At 32.1% G+C, this 17,224-nt stretch overlaps 1 protein-coding gene and 1 long non-coding RNA gene across 2 annotated transcripts; one reads left to right on the plus strand and one right to left on the minus strand.

The window, feature by feature from the left end:
* Positions 1–2,177: 2,177 nt before the first annotated feature.
* LOC117903962 (probable serine/threonine-protein kinase At1g54610) lies at positions 2,178–8,911 on the minus strand. The gene is made up of 7 exons (XM_034816484.1): positions 8,316–8,911; positions 7,906–8,211; positions 6,129–6,446; positions 5,336–5,563; positions 4,014–4,114; positions 3,800–3,923; positions 2,178–2,924 (listed from the first exon to the last, which is right to left on the minus strand). The coding sequence occupies exons 1-7, from the start codon at positions 8,640–8,642 to the stop codon at positions 2,565–2,567; spliced, it is 1,764 nt and encodes a 587-aa protein (XP_034672375.1). The 5' UTR covers positions 8,643–8,911; the 3' UTR covers positions 2,178–2,564.
* A 7,207-nt stretch (positions 8,912–16,118) lies between these two features.
* LOC117904879 lies at positions 16,119–16,870 on the plus strand. The gene is made up of 2 exons (XR_004649630.1): positions 16,119–16,396; positions 16,604–16,870. It is a non-coding gene; the product is annotated as an uncharacterized LOC117904879 (long non-coding RNA).
* The last annotated feature ends 354 nt before the right edge of the window (positions 16,871–17,224 follow it).

Raw genomic sequence — 17,224 nt, forward strand, 5'->3', positions numbered from 1 at the left:
TTTCGGTGTTGAATTTTGGCCCAAAAAAAATAAAAAATAAAATCGAGATATATGATCCCGTGACTCATGTCACCAGGTCTCTTTGGGATTTTTTTTATTTTTATTTTTTTGTTAATAAACATTTGTGGTTGTGTTGTGCTCTCATCGGTTCATTGACTACCAGGTTTTTGTAACGTAAAAGATTTGGTCTTCACTTTGAAAAAATGTGTAGGTGGGTTTTTCTTTTTCTCAAATGAAGATTATAGAACATGGAGAATGTCATTTTCTTTTATCCTTTCTTTCTGCTGGAAGAAACTATTTAATTATTCACATTGTTCTGCTTTGTAGACTTGTTTATGCATGGATTGCTATTACAAAATACTCTGCAAGCAAAATTCGCTTTCATTGTTTTGAATTTGATGAATATGTAAATGTTGTCGGGTTTGTTCGTATTGACTTTCAATGCTTTGAAACATATTCATAACTAGTGAATTCTAAGTCATGCAACCCTCACCGTATAGGAAATTTCTTGCCCCATTTAATTTTTATTCAATTTTGTTTTAATTTTTTGCTTTTAAAATTTAAATTTTATTAAAAAATACGATTTATAAATATAAAAAATATTATAAATGTTTATAATTTATTTTTATGAAAAATAATATTTTATTTATATAAAAAAGTTTTGAAAAAATAATTTAAATAATTTTTTATTTAAAATTATATATAATCGGGTAGGATGAAACAAGATCAAGCAAATCATACCCGAACCCATCTCAAATCTTATTCGGATAATTAAAAACTTTTCAAGCTCGTTCCAAACTTGTTTATCTTTATCCTAAAATCTTCTTATTAAATGTTACACATAACATGATATTTCATATAAGTTGTACTTTCAAACTTTTTGCTTATATATTATCATTTTTGAGTCTATTAATGTTTATCCAATATTTCTTTGACCCACCTAGACATTGTGAGTTTTAAGTTTTAACTCAATTAGCCTTTATAGTATTAAAACACGTCTATAAAAATGCAATTTGACCCTCATAAATTTCAAAAACTCGCGTCTTCAAAAATTCAAAGTCATATGAATGTTACCATCATGGCCTATGAGATTAAAAGTCAGTCAAACAATCAATGTGGGATTTGTTGGTCCAGTCCAAGTTTGAATTCGGGTCTCCTAGATCGTTATGAATTTTGAAACCCATGAACAGAGTAGCCATGACATTACGGTATATGGTGGAAAATGCACCTACCAACTTCACACATCGATGACTAATGATACGAATCCTTTGGCCCTTCACTCCATTGTTTGGTATTGATGAACAGACTAATACAATTAAATAGTGTGTTATACTAAGATAACACTGGCTGTAATTGCTATTACCATCGTTAATATTAAGTTCTGATACATATGAAATGTGTGGAATGCTTATCAATCAAGGCCCCGGGCCTGGTCGCGCTCGTGGAGGTGGCGGCGGTGGCAGCGGATCTCGGCTTTGAACCCTCTGCACGGTCCTCAATCCGGGCACTTGTCCCCCTTCCCTAGCTGTTCAACATATGGAAGAAGCATACAAGAAAATAAATATGTTTGAAACCCAAAAAGTTGATAGAAAATAAAAGTTGTGCATGAAAAATTTCAAGGAAAGAAAATTAAATTTATAACAGATATATTTTCCCAAACTTTCCCATGTTAAAAGAAAAAAAAAATTGAAAGAAGAAAACCTTTTCATGATTTCAAGAAACGTCAAAAAATCATTTTTCAAGGATTAAACTAGTGTAAAGGATCAAGATGAAAAATGAGGAGGGTGTTCCATACCTGTGACAGCCATGACAAATGAAAGAACTAGAATGGTGAGAAGTAAGCGAAGAACAAGGAATATTCTCTTCTCTCCAAACATCATGTCTCTTTAGATGGAAGATAAATGCAGGTGAACCATATTCCTATTTATAAGCAACCACAACCACAATTGTCTGTCTGTTTGTTTCTTGGCATTTTCAGATTCTTTTCCTTTACCAAGACAAATTGGATAATTAATTGTCATTTAAAAATCCAACTACTACACGATTAGATATTGACTTTAGGCACGTAATATAATATTCTCCCTGGAAAACTACCTGAGAAGTGGTAAATTGACTTCATCAAAGCCAGGGACATCACAATCAATGATTCAGTCATGAAGTGTTTTCTATAAATGATATGTTGAAAAACACATTTTTCTATAAGCTTAATAAATCATAGTCCAACACTCCCTTTCCGTGGAGCCTCATACCCATCATGGAAGATACAGATATTTGATTAACTAGGGCTAACTTTGATATGGACAACTGATTTTTCTAAAAGCTTTAAGAGAAAGGGAAGTGAAAGACGACAGTAAAGCTAGAGCTTCATTCCAAAAACTGTACAACAGAAGTGGGGGAATCCATTTTGGTTGTTTGGAATAAGACACCCACTTACTTATGATGAGATACAATAAATGGGAACTATGGGGAAGAAAAATGCATATTTGAGAACTGACGGCTAGGGCATCTAATCCGACAAAAAGGGGAAGAAGGAATGCGAAACTATGCTAAACTCTGAAGAGTTTTTACTTTACTTTTTGGCTGCCAAAAACTTCTGAAACTGATTCTTTGCCCTTTGAGCTTGGATGCATTGATGGAGCTGTTGAGGATGTCTTGAGTATTCGGAGGAACCTACGAGATGGAGCTGTTTGGGGCTCTGCTCTGCTGCTTTTTCTCTTTGAAGGGCCTCCTGCAGTCCCAGTATGTCGAACAGATGTCGAGTGCTTTAGATTGAAAAATGATGAGCTAAATGAAGTATCAGTTGCACCAAATGATACAGGTCCATTGCGTGATGTGTGAGGGAATCCAACTGCTCCATCCTGATGGGGAGGCGGGAATTTCTCGCTCTTGCTCTCGGAATTTGCTGGATTCATCACTCTCCACTTCTGGAAAATTTGGTATACAGAAAAGCAGTTAAGTATTAGAATTAACTTTGATGTACCAAAGAGAGAATTGGAGTACAACTAGATACAACAAAAATTAGCATAGGCTAACTCAAGCACAGATTAATCTAAATGACATCCAAATTTTGCAGTATACAGGGAAGGTGGACCCAGCCAGTCGATAGGTCTAATGACCAACCTAAGAGATAATCTCGGGTTAAAGCTAGTTTGACCAAATGATAGCAACCATCTGATGACTGACAGCAGCATTCCTCGACTTTTTCTTTGTTGGGGTTGGAGAGGGAACTATAGCAAATGAATAGTGGCAGTGTTTACAAAGACCAAAAAATGGAATTATGCAAATAAAATAGAGTTTGTGCTGACCTGTAATACCAGGGCTTAACTTCACTAAACACACCCACATCACAGGCCATGACAAGAGTGGATGTAAATGTGGGAATCCTTGTAGAATGCTCTCCTATTTTGCTTCATATATTTGCTATTTTGACTCTTTTTTTTTTCTAACAAAATAAGGATAAAAGAGAGAAATTTTTTTTAACCAAGGATAGATTAATTTTTTACTTCTAATTGATTTTTTCCCTTTATTATGCCATACTCAAGTACCATTCAAGCTTATTTTTTAATCGACTTGCCATATCCTAAAATTTGAGAAGTGAAGAATCATACAACTAGACACACCCACCCCAACCAAAGACACTTCCTGGGCTGCAGCCACTTAATGGCATAGCACAACCACTAGGCCAAAGTAAAAAGACTAAAGCACAACCTAACAAAGTCTCAAAGATGGGGATCAGGAGGTGAAGTCTTAATGCATTTAGTGCAAAAAAATAAAAAACAGGAAGGTCGGCAAGACATACATCCAAGTTTGCTTGGAGCTCTGCATTGGCTTCCGGAGCTGGAACTGCCCGTCCACCCCGATCACGAGCTCTGACTCTTCTGTTACCATCAACAACATTGGCTTTCCCGTTCACCCCTCTTTGCCTATAGAGAAAAATCAATAGTAACAGTCAGTATTTAGGAAATACAATTCCAGATAATGGCAAAAAATGAAGAAAAGAAACAGAAACCAACCTTCTTGCTTCATCTCTTAATTTTATTACATCAATTTCTTTGGTGGGAGGACACTTTGGCAAACTTGACGGCTCACAAGCATATGGTTCAGTAGTAAAGAACTGTAAGCAGAGACAAGGTACCAAGTAAACAATAAAGTCAGAGCAGTTCTACACAGTTTCAAATGTATATATTGAGCCAATTTCTAAAGATCTAAAGCAGATTTGACCAGCAGCAATTAGCTTCTAAAACAATAAATACAGTAATGAATAAATATAACATAATTTCTTGGGATCCACAACAAACTATTACCAGAAACTGCCTTCTTGAAGAACAAAAACATATTACAATAAAAAAAGGACATCAATCTTGGAATCATGTATTGCAACAGTTTTTTTATCATTCTTTCAAGATCCACAATCCAATGATCATAATCTTGATTACTGATGCAACAGTGAACCATTTGCTGCCGGATTCATGGATGATAGTTTAATCATGCAAGTGTTGGCAAGGATTAGGAGTGTAGATCCAAGATAAAAGAAATCCCTACAGAGACTACAGAGAATAGAGTAACTCAACATTAAGCTTCTAACTCAATTTCCTTGTACATAAAAAGATGGTTAAAGCCATTTATTGGTAAAAAGTCAAGCATTATAACATTTAGCTCATTCTCAAATGTCTAGATATAGAAAAAGGGACTGCAATTAATCCACAAATGAATACAGCAAAGGCAATAGAAATCTTGCTTTCATGTACTGAGTAGACAATGCATTTTCAGCTACTATTATGCTAACAGAGGACCTCTAAAAGAATAATAAGAGGCAAAGTTAATAACATTCAAATGTCAAAACCAAAAGCCACTGTAGGAGGATGATTCTACAATCATAAATCTTATAATTCTATTTTTTTTAAAAACATAAAACCAAAAATAGAAACATATCATATGGTTTAGACTCCAAAATTGCAAATGTAAACACTAACCTTTTACTAGTTAAAAACCACAAGATAAAAAAAAAAGCATCACGCTCATAAGCTGAAACTGCAACACAATATCTAACTACTGATAGAATCATGGTTGCATGGTTTCGACTCCAAATCTATCTTACCTTCCATTGCAATCACAACAACAACTCTTATCTTACTATGCATTGCAATCACAACAATTACCTTCATTAGTCAAGAACCAACACGGTATTCATAAATTGAAACTGCCACAGATTGTCAAACCAATGATAGCTAACCAGATTGCATGCTTGGACATGGAACATTAAGGATACAAATTATCTTGCAAATGTAATTACTTTCCAAAGAAGTAAACATTGCAATCAGTAGAGATTACTCACTTCACTATTTAAAGCAGAAGTGGCAGTGCCTCGTTCATCAGGATCAATTGAAAGAAGAGCTTCAATCAAAGGAAGCGAAGAACACGGGAAATCCTTGAATGCTTCTGCTACACAGCGTTTGTACGGCTGTTGCGGCTTAAAGATTGTTGCATGTGGCAGTTTGGATTTCTTCCAATATTCTTCAGATGGGGAGCCACATAACTTGAATATCTTATGCACTTGTTCAACCTAAGAAGGAAAATAATCCAATAAAAAAAATGAAATTAGGATTCACAGCTACAACATCTACAAGGATCACCAAGCAGATAAAAATACAGAGTGATTTTTGAGTATCCTCCATTAAATAATGGCCCTGACAATTCTGTATCTTAAAAAAAATAAGCTAGGCCACTCAGTTGTAGAAGTGCAGCTCTGTGTCCTCCATTTAACAGTGATGGGTATATTTGGCAGTACATGCAAATTAAAGTGACATGTTTAAGCATAATCTGTTCTCCAATGTAACCTAAATCTGTTCCCCAATGAAACCTAAATAGCCCAATGGAGGTGCATGTGAATCTAAATTCCTAACCGTTTGATTTTTTGCAACAAGCAGGATAATGGATGGACAGAATCTTCAAAGCCCAGGTTGATGAGGACGTGACCAATGGATAGAAACCAACGACCTAAATTATTGTTGCATAAAAACCCTGTCACTACTAAAAAATTATTTAAAAACAATGATTGATTTGAGAATAGATTGTTAGAATTGGTTATTTAAGGATTTTCCAACTAAAAAGGATGGCAAATAGATCACCTCTGTTCGTCCAGGCATTATTGGCTTCCCACCAAGTAACTCCGCCAAAATGCAGCCAGCACTCCAAAGGTCAACACCAACACCATAATAAGTGGCCCCAAGAAGTAGTTCTGGGGGTCGGTACCAAAGAGTGACAACTCTACTAGTCATGGGCTGCCTGCGGTCAGGATCAAAAAAAGTAGCCAGTCCAAAATCAGCTATTTTTAGAATTCCTTCATTGTTGATTAACAGATTGGAACCCTTGATATCTCGATGCAGAACACCTTGGTTGTGACAATGCTCAAGCCCAGAGAGTAATTGCTTCATAAAGCATTTGACCTGCGAAAGGGAAGACATTGAGAATGGGCAGCTAACCATAAAAGGAATACCTAAAAAGGAGATTAATTTACTTTACATGTAAGGGCAATTTTAGACCCATCTCAACAAAGACAAACGCATCAAAGGTTTGTAAAGAGAAATTATCAGCCTATATCCATGGTTTCAAGTAAAGTGCCTCTCTTAAAATGACCTTCTAAATGTTCAAAAGTTATCCTAAATCATATCTTTCATAACTGGTAGATAGTTGCAACAACTGCTTGCTCGCCCATATACGTCAAAGGTGAGAAGCTGTTAATCAGCATCCACAAGCACGAGAGTTACTAATATAAGCAAAGGTAGGTCTCTAGTTCAGCAATTAACTCAATCCTTTTTTATGAGAAGACATAATTTTTCTAAGAAAACTAGGATTAAGTAGTAACAGCCAATATTGTGGAAAGAATGTTGCAGCTGTATGCTTGTATGTCGCAAAGTGCTTTTTAATCACATCACTAACAGAACCTCTCAACAGAAACATCTTCCTTCTCTATCAAGTAAGTAGCTGTGTTCTCTTTTTCTCCAACAACACATTATTCACCTTTGCTAAAAGCACAGAACATATATATATATATATATATATATGTATGTCTAGTATGTATATATGATGACATAATTGGCCCAATAATAATAAAGAAATGCGAACAAAAAAAAAAAGAGCTTTGACACTTTTCCCAAAATTTAAAAATCATTGATGAGTCTGATTAGAATTATTTAGAGCTAATTACTAAGAAATACGTGAGTTATGAGCAGATAGGCGTATGCAAGAGCAGCCACTGGAAATCAAGGCATAATAATGCTTTAAAGGAGTGGAAGCATTTGACTGAAAAAGCCAGGCTTTTCAGACTACTCTTTATCAATAAAGCTTTAGACAAATTCATACACACTTGGATCAAAAAAGAACCTTATCCCAACTATTCCAGGAATCATTATAGTTTTTCGGTGACCAATTACACCGTTCTAAATGGACTGAAGTGAACAGCTCCCTATGGCTATCTACATTTTTGGGAGTCATGTGAAATAAGAAGTTCCATTGAATCAACATGCCGAAAACAATAGAACTTTTAACATCATGGTAAAAGATCCACAAATTATGAACACAGAAGCAGAAAATCAGACACCTGAAAACTCTACTAATGGGACCCAATACCAAGAAAGCTCAAGCCAAAACATCAAAAATTACAAGAACAAAAACTAAAAGACAAACTCGACCTTAAAAGCTCAAAACTCTGTTCACGGAAATGGCAAAAAAAATGCATAAAACAACCAACAGCGGATAACAAACTTTAAAAGGAAAACACCTAAATCCAAATAAATTGCTCAAATTCACCCAATAGTTCGCAACATCTTCACTTGGAAAATATAGTTAAGACAAAATTCACGTGAAGATCGGGTTAAAATATGGGTTGGCGGATTCGAGAAGGACCTGTGGCTCAGTGAATTTGCGGCCTTGGCTGGTGGAGAGATAGGAGCCATGGCCAACGAGGCCTGCGAGATCGTGCTCCATGTACTCAAAAACCAAGTAGAGGCTACAAGACATTCTTGATGTAACCAAACCTTCAAGCTTAATCACATTGGGATGATTGAGTTTTCGAAGAACAAGAATCTCTCTTCCCATGAATTTCACGCTCTCTGGCCCCAAATTATCAAACCTAACCTTTTTCAAAGCTACTATCTTTCCTGTAATTAGATCCCTTGCTTTATAAACATTGCTGTACGTTCCTTGGCCGATCTAAACAAAGATTAATCAAACAAAAAATCTATGAATCAGATGCTAAACATCAGTGATTAGTACTAATTAACATCTTTTAGCTAGGGTTTGCGAATCATTACTACCTTATCGAGCTTCTCGAAGGAGTTGGCGCAGCGAGGAGTCCAATCCTGGATTGCGTCACCAAGGGCGTCCAACAACCACGACGGCCACCCTCGTTGGCTCCTCAAGTACGGCTCCGGACGCGGTCGCCGCCGCTCCGTCGCCGGGGAATCTCCGGCACGTGTAACCTTCTCCCTCTCCACCCCCCTTGCGACCTCCATTCCCTCCTTCCTACCCTTAACAACATTCTTAAGAGCGTTTGACAGCTCCTCCAGCTCCCGCTGCCTGTCCGACTCCCCGGCCGCGCTCGGGTCATCTCTGGAAGCTCTCTTGCTCTGAACGCAACCCATTCCTCAGTCCCAAACTCTCCCCCCTCTATGCCTCCGCGGCATCGACGCCAACAAACCAGAGTCAAATCGCCGGAACACCACTCACCTCACCTTCCACTAAATTCTCATACTCAGAGATTGCAGCCACGGGAATAGTCGGAGCACGGAGAGCTCCGGCAACAGACGGAGGTTCACCGGTGACGTAAATGGGCCCGAAAAGAGCGGGTTTATAAGCGGAAGAAGAGGGGCAGTTAGGTCTTTTCGAAGAGAAAGGCGAGCTTCGTTTCTCTGCGTGGATTGAGGAGTAAGGCCACTTAGTCTCACTTCAATGCCACTGCTTCCACGCAATCAGCCTTCATTTTCTGAGGTAATTACCGAACTACCACGGACCTTGGAATTTTTGACTTGTCGGGTTCATTAAAGTCAAAGCGAAAAAATAACCTTTTTCATAACAAAATCTTCTGGCCATCTAATCTTACTTTTTCATCTTTATCTATATGGAAGGAAATCCAACTACAATAAATATTATATTTATATTTTATTTTTTTATTTTTTAAAAAGTATTTATATAAGATCAACAGCTTTTTATTGGTATAATCTTTATAATTATAAAAAAAATAGTTTTTAAAATTAATTCTTAATTAACTATCAATTATTTTAGAAAAAAAATCTCACTAAAAGCTTAAATAGAAAACAGTTTTATCCAATTTAATTTTATTCTCAAAACATTATTTTCAATAAAAAAAATTTTGTTAAACACTTCCAAACATACTTATAAGTATAAACTTGTTTCAAATCATAAAATCATTTTCAAGAACATTAAAATAAATGTCTATACTAGTTTTTTTTTTAAAAAAAAAAAAAAGACGAGAAAGTGAGAGAGATACCAACTTATGTCAAAAGAAAGAAAAAAAAAACATAACATAATAAAAAAAATTATAAAAAATATTTATTTTCTCTATTAAGGTTATTTTTTTGTTGTCAAAAAATACTAAAAAAATGATTTTTTTTATATTTTATTATATTATAAAAAAATAAATCAATCAATCAAATATAATCAAAATTAGCTAAAAAATAATTATACAATTTCAAATTATTTAATCTTTATATCATTTATTAAAATTAGTAAAGGAATTTAAATTAAAAAAAAAATATTAACTTGAAATCTATTTTTTATTTTTATTGACTTTCTCTCTCTATTTTATTTCCCTTACATTTTCTCTTAAATTTTCGGACAATCAAAAATTAAAAAAAAAAAAAAACAGTTAATTCTTCAAATAAAACTTATATTTATAATAAGAAAACAAATTAAAATCTGATTATTTTGTATTTAAGTCTTGTTTCTTTACATAGGATTTCATTTTTTTAATAATTATTATTTTATAATACAAATTTACTCATATTTTATATATGCGAATCCCATATATTTATATATCATTCAATACAAATTTCGTCATTATTATACGTTGAGTACGGCATTTCCCTAATAGTGGCAGTCAACAGATGAGGGGACAAGCAGGTTCAATTAGGAAATCAGAATTCTTATTATTATTTATTTGGGCCAAAAATTCAGGTCAAGAAACCTACAAAAAGACATTAAAAATTCCTCAAAAATGTAGTTTTCTGGGGTATTGCAAGCAGCCTTGGAGACTTATTCCAAGGTGGATTGCTACCCAGGTGTTTGGCAGCCTAGAAAATTAAGTTTCAAAATAGGCATGGAATTGAAAGTCTCTCCTTAATCCTTTTGACTTATGCTCTGGATGGCTTTGAATTGAAACCCAAATTTTGAATTTTCTAATTTTCAAACCCCCAGGGCAATTTGGGAATATTTTTAGGAATTATTTTATTTTAAGTTTGAAAGTTATTTTCAAAAGGAATAGAATGTACTTTTTATAAATTAAAATACAATTTCTAAGAGAAGTAATATTTCTTGATTTTTATGTTATATATTTTTTAATCAAATGAAAGTTTTTATGGAATTTGGAAAAATAAAATAAAAATAAAAATAAAAAAGTTAAGACTTTTTGGTAGTGAATAAACCCTAGAAAGACTTGCAGCAGAAGCAAGAGGACAACTTCGTTGAGAAGGTGAAATCAATGGCAGAATTATAGTAGTGTAGAAAGGAATTGAAGCCCATTCTACCCACCATGACCAAACCTATTTAATTCTCACCCTCTTCCATTATTGAGTCACATATTCAATCTTTAAATTATGAACACCAACTCCATTTTGTACCCTATATTTTTCTTTAGGGAATGCTAAGGTATCAACATGATATTTACTAAATTTTTAATATCGCTTGAAGATGCAAAAAAAAAAAATTTTACTTCTCCTACTAAAAATAAGAATTTTTCTTCATATTACAATTTATCATAAATTTCAAACTATTATTTGACACAATGATTTTTTATTTTTTGTAGGTTTTTTCTTTATTATAATTATTTTAAGTTTAGTTTTTTCTCGAATATGTTTTATTTCTTCCTATTTCAGTTGACAAGTTAAGTGGTTTTGTTTGCCAGAAAGAGAGATTTTTAAGTACTCGATATGAAGATTATCTGATTTTATACTCCTCCATCGATCTTAATTTATTTTATGTACTCAAATTATAATTATTAAATAAAAATATAAAAAATACAACTTAGATAAAGAAATTATTAGTTATGATCAATAAGCAGTTTTTTAATAATATTGAAAATTATTTTTCAATTCTACATGATGATCTCTTCTCTTTTCTTGGCTTCATGATTGATATTACTTTAAAAATCGTACTTTTTTGCCTACAAAATAAAGAAGTTCGAGAAAAAGTTACAAAAACTTCTAAATTTGAAAATTGTCCACTTTATATTTTTTATCATTTTTTACTTTATTTTGCTTTCTCATAAAAAGTAACTTTTAGGAGTAAATTAGAAGGAGCAAAGTCAAATGCATGGGGTCAACATGGAAGAGCTGATTGGTAACTTTATAGGAGTGGAGCTTTCTATTGTTGCACCATAGGGAATAATAATTCTAAAGGAAGACCCCCAAGGTGTAAACCCCCCCACCTAGTCAAATGAATTACCAAGTCAAGTTTGATATTCCATTTTCAAACAAATTTTCGTTTTCATGATCATTAAGGCATTTAAAATAAGATATTTTTCAACACAAAAATTATAGATCTATCCTTCTAGAAATTAATTTAGGAAGTGGGTCTTTGGGCATGCTTTGTGACAATAAATTAGAGGAATTTTCATTGAATGTGTTTGTAATTTGACTCACATAAAAATTAAAACTTAAAGCAAGTAGTTAAGATGCTTTCAAGGAATAATGAGAGACATAACAATTTTGATAGTTAGATGGGTGTCAAAGTAGTGACATATTTATATTTTAATGCCAAGAGATGGATTAATTAAAGTTACATTCATCATCACATCTTTTAAGTCCCAAAAACCATCATTAAAATAATGGTGTAAACCCTTTTAATAGTGGCCTCTAATAAGTGATTCCAAGACTCAACTTCAATATTTAAGTAAAGGTAAACTAGTGGAGAGATAGATTCAATTTTGTTTTTTTTACTGTTAAATATTCATACCTAAAATTAAAAAATAGAAATATTAACGGACCAAATGTAAAATCAATGATAATTAAATGTATTTATACAAAACTTCAAAAGAATTGACTGAAATTAACTTTTAATTATTATAGGATACAAGAAAAACTCATATCACATCAATACATATATATATATATATATATATATATATATATATATATATATATATATATATATATATATAGGATTTGAATTTAATATGTATATCATGTTTCTTAAAACCCCGATCCTTCACACGCGGCGTCCCATATTCGCACAATCGCACATGAAGAGATATATAGAATTTAGATTCATATTCAACAAATAAATAGGAAAAATGCAAATTTTCCTGTCAAACCAAGCTTTGAGGTCTCGAGTTCTCCTCTCCTATCTGCAATTTGCATTTCCCTTGTATGCATATCATACTCTTTAATATAGCATATGCAACTCTTTTATGATGAATGGTGTGAGAATTTCATTGATTACAATCAATGATAAAAAAAGTTAGGAAGTATACCAAACGGAGAAGATACGAAAACAAAAAATAATTTATATTCAAAGCTTAGACTATTTTAATGTGATTTTGGAGTAAACAATGTTGTGAGTTTTAAGATTTGATATAATTGCCCAACTATATATGATGGATTCTAGATACATGCCATTAGACTAATCTATTGGCATTATAATAATACCATTTATTGATATGAATTGTTATTATATGATAGTATCTATGTCAAGTTATCAAAATAATAATAAAAGGGGTTTAAAGTCTAAAGCTCCCAAATGAGTTTGTTGTACTGTTAATAGTTTAAGTATTGATAAATCATTGTTGTCATTATTATACAAAGAGATTGTTGGTGAAAGTAGACTTTAAGATGTAAGATAAATCATTGTTCATACTTGTCTCTTCTTTTTTTCTTTTTTTTTTGAATAAAAGTATACTTATTATACATTGATTATGTTAAATAAGTAGTCCCATGAGAATTATTTTTTTTATTAGAAATAGTATGACATAAGAGTAGAGAGAAATTATTAAAAGGAAAATAAGATTATGTTTGATTAAAATAAGGGTATGGTACATCTTATATATTGCTTGGGGGGTATTTTCTCAATATTTATATGTATATTAAAGTTGTGAAAATCAATATATTCATCGTAAATAATATTTATGCGGCAGTAGAAGATGGCATTGAAATATTTTTAATTAAAAATGGCATTGAAATAATTTTAATTAAAAATGTATTTTTTTAGGATTGTGTAGATCGGTGTATTAAGGCTATGAAGACTCAGATTCATAATAAATATTATTTATATGAATAATTATAGATGGTATTAGAGTCTATTCTTAATTAAAAATAAATATTTTATAATAGATAATAATTTTATTGTTCGAATTTTAAAAATGTTACAAGATTAAAAGAATAAAATAATCGATAAATTTATAAATCTAACATTTCATATATTTCAACCATTGATCCATTTTTGACCAAAAAAAATATTTTCATCATTTCTTATACAATTAACGTGTTTTTTTAAAAACTTTCATGAAAATAATTTAAACGTTAGAAAATATTTATATTAAAAAGGGTTATTTTTATATCAAAAATCGATTATTATTCAAATATGGAAAAGGTTGTTTTTATAAATTTGTGATTATTTTTTTTATTTTAATAAAATATTTGTGTATATATATATATAAATTGAATATTTTAAAAATATTATAATTACTCTTATTTTTTAAATATAATTTTCAATCAAAAAATAAAAATAGAAATTGGAATGTGGGTTTAGATTTTTGAGATGGGGGAGAGAAGATGAAAGTCAAACTCCAAGGACTACAAATGGGTATGTTTGAATTGATGAGTCTGGAACCCCATCAACATGTATTAATTGCCCATTACTCAATGCTCTGACCATCTCTTCTTCACTAAATGCTTGTCTCTTTCCCGCTGGAAAATTGCTAGCCAGACACATCTTTCATGGATTGAGAAACTCACAACCCTCCATTACTCCTCATCGAACCTTGCCATTTGTCCTTTCTTTCATTTTTTCAACCCTCTTTTTTGCCTTTTTCTTTTCATCAAATGATTATTTGCTTAAAGTGATCATTTATGTGAGCTTAAAATTTTCGATCAATTCATATCAAAAATGTATTTAAGGGTGATTCTGAATTTTTTTTAATATTTTTAATATTTAAAATTTTTTATTTTTTAAATATTACAAATATTTTTAAAAATTATTATCAAATATATTTTTAATTTAACAAATATAATAAAATACTCATAAAATTTCAATGATTTTAGGGTCATTATTTTCCTTATATTACTAATTAATAGAAAATAGAACAATTGTTGGTTGGTGAAGAGGTTATGGATTGGGCTTATTAACAAATCAAATACATTTTTTTAATAAAACCATGTAAAAGTCTTCATATTGGGATGTCCAATATTTGACTTATCGTACCAAAAAAATAATATTGAATGAAATTCTTTCACGTGTTTAGAAAATAATCAACCATCTTATTAGACCATGTCAATAAAATACAATAAATAAATAAATAAATAAATAAATAAACAAATTGATGAAGAAAAAGTAAAAGAGTGGACAGATTGAAGTTGTTTTCAGCATGATGACAGTCTTCTTTTGTCAATGTTAGCTAGAGACTTACGTTCATCAATTCTTACATGTAGAAAGGTCGAAAGTTGAAAAGGAAAAAAATATATATATTTGTAGGTTAGGGGGGTCTCATTCTCATAGACTGTCTATGGAATACCAAACAGCCCGCCTATCATATTCACCAGCACGCAATTTGATTACTTGGTCGACTGGTTAATTATCATATCTGTCACAAGATTTGGTCATATGTATGTCAAAGAATCTACCAAAAAATATATATATACTTATTTTCAGCAAGGATTAGGTTACGTTTGGTTCTGGGAAGTACAAAGAAAAAAAAATAAAAAAAAATAATTTTCTCGTAATTGCCTTATAAAATATTTCAAAAAAAATTAAATATAATTAAAATTGGTTAAAAATTTATATCTTTTAAAATTATTTAATATTTATATTAATGAGTTAAAAAAAATAAAATGAGTTTGAAGTAGTAAATAAAAATAATTTATCATCTTTAATTCTATTTTTTATTTTCTTTAAATTCTTTTATTATTTTATTTTTTCACTTTATTTTCTTTTCTTTGTATTTTTCCTCAAATTTTATGAGAATCAAACATAACATTAGGGAGTTTGGTATTTTGAAAAATTGCATCACTCTGTTAAATCTTACATCGTCAAGAAGAAGATTTTGGTGAAATTTTACATTATTAAAAAGAAGGTTGCGGAGCTTGACTGGATCCATTTTACAAAAGGTAAAAGCCCGTTATTAAGTTCAATAAGAATTTTCTATATTTATTTGGTTAATTTTGTTTAAAATCTTTATTATTTAAAAATAATTAATATAAATTTTTTTAAAAATATTATTATTATTTATAATATTCTTTCTTTTATCTTATCATATGATATATCCAATCAAATCTAACTTAAATGGGTAATTTTTAGGTTTTATGAAAACTATATTTTATGCACATTCTCGTAATAATAAGTAATCCAAATGTAATGATTTCCTACTCCCACCTGTCAAATGCATATGCCATGTTTGGCACCTCAATGAAGTTATTTTGGGGGATTTTTTCCAAAGGGATAAATGCCACCAATGAAATTATTTTGTGAGATTCTTCCAATGAAGAATGAGAGCACGATGGTTCACACAATTCTTTGGATCCTACACTAGGGTGGGAACAGTACACGCACCAGTTGCTGTCAAAGATGACCCAAAAGAAGCACAACAAGCCAAACACTCCCCAACTCATGAAAGAGACGTCTCAACTCCTCCCACTTTCGGTGGATAGGCCTCCACTACTTTCGTAGCCTTCTCATAACCTCAACCTTTCTTCTAAATTCTCACCCACTACTTTCAAGCCATTCATTCATTCATTCCTCTTCTTCTTTTTCTTCTTCATCTTCATCTCAAGTGAAAATGGGGAACTGCTGCTCAGACTCAGAAGACAGCTCTTCAATGCTTTTGGGGCTGGTGCTGGCTTTGGTTTTGGCCATGTTGTTGATGATGCTCTGTCAACCCTATCCCAGAAGGAAGGTCGTTGTTTGTCACTGCCATTGATTTTTCTTTAGAAAAGACTTCTCAAGTTTAATGGTATGTACCATCTACTACCAGTGTATGATGCATATGTATATATTGGCTTGAATATGAAAATTTAGTTAATTTTGGGATGGTAGGAGTCGTCTTCAGTAGAAGAAGAATAAGAAATGAGGAGTCAGTATTAGATGGGTTGTATGTGGCTGAAGGCAAGGCACCAATCATTGTGATAATAAAGATGGATTTTTGTGTTCAAATTTGTAGGTGAAAAAATAGCAACTGAAGGTCAAAAACATGGGCACAGATTTGGGATTTTTGCGACCGCTGCACCCATACTCAAGAATATTCCTAACTTGAGGGCTCAATGAATGGAGGGGCAGTGTCACAAGTTTTTTTTTTTTTTTTTTTGGAACGATGCCATAACTCATAAGGGTGTATTTGGTGAATGGCAATAAATTTGTTGCATCAAGTTTGGCCACAGAGCTCTTAACACCTCTTGTCAGATCAAATCATACCTTTTATTGCATTCAACATCATAACCATTCCCAAGCCTATTTCCAAAAACCATGTTTCAGGCAAGTCAGCACTGCTGCACCCCCAACAATTCCATTTAGATTAAGAGCTCCAATTGCAGTCCACAAATAAAGAATTAATGTTGCTACTTTGGCAATTAATTGGTAAGCTAAACATTCAATTAATGATATTTGGAACATTCAAGCCACTTTTTCACCAGCAGGCCAATTTCATCAATTCAGTACAATTTCAATTGAGCAACTCCAAGCTCTTATACTAAAATGGAAGCTTGGCTAGGAGCACAACACTGAAAAATGTTTCACCAGAAAACACGACTGTTTCAAAGTCTTTTTAAATTCCTCAAGTAATGGC

The sequence above is a fragment of the Vitis riparia genome, chromosome 17 (genome assembly GCF_004353265.1).
Source record: "Vitis riparia cultivar Riparia Gloire de Montpellier isolate 1030 chromosome 17, EGFV_Vit.rip_1.0, whole genome shotgun sequence".
NCBI lineage: Eukaryota > Viridiplantae > Streptophyta > Magnoliopsida > Vitales > Vitaceae > Vitis > Vitis riparia.

Coding starts and splice junctions, on each gene's coding strand:
- LOC117903962 (XM_034816484.1), bottom strand. CDS start 8,642: ATGGGTTGCGTTCAGAGCAAGAGAGCTTCCAGAGATGACCCGAGCGCG. Junction 6,447..7,905: donor GCAAATTCACTGAGCCACAG/GTCCTTCTCGAA, acceptor TCCCTTTCGCAG/GTCAAATGCTTTATGAAGCA. Junction 3,924..4,013: donor TTAAGAGATGAAGCAAGAAG/GTTGGTTTCTGT, acceptor TTTTCTCTATAG/GCAAAGAGGGGTGAACGGGA.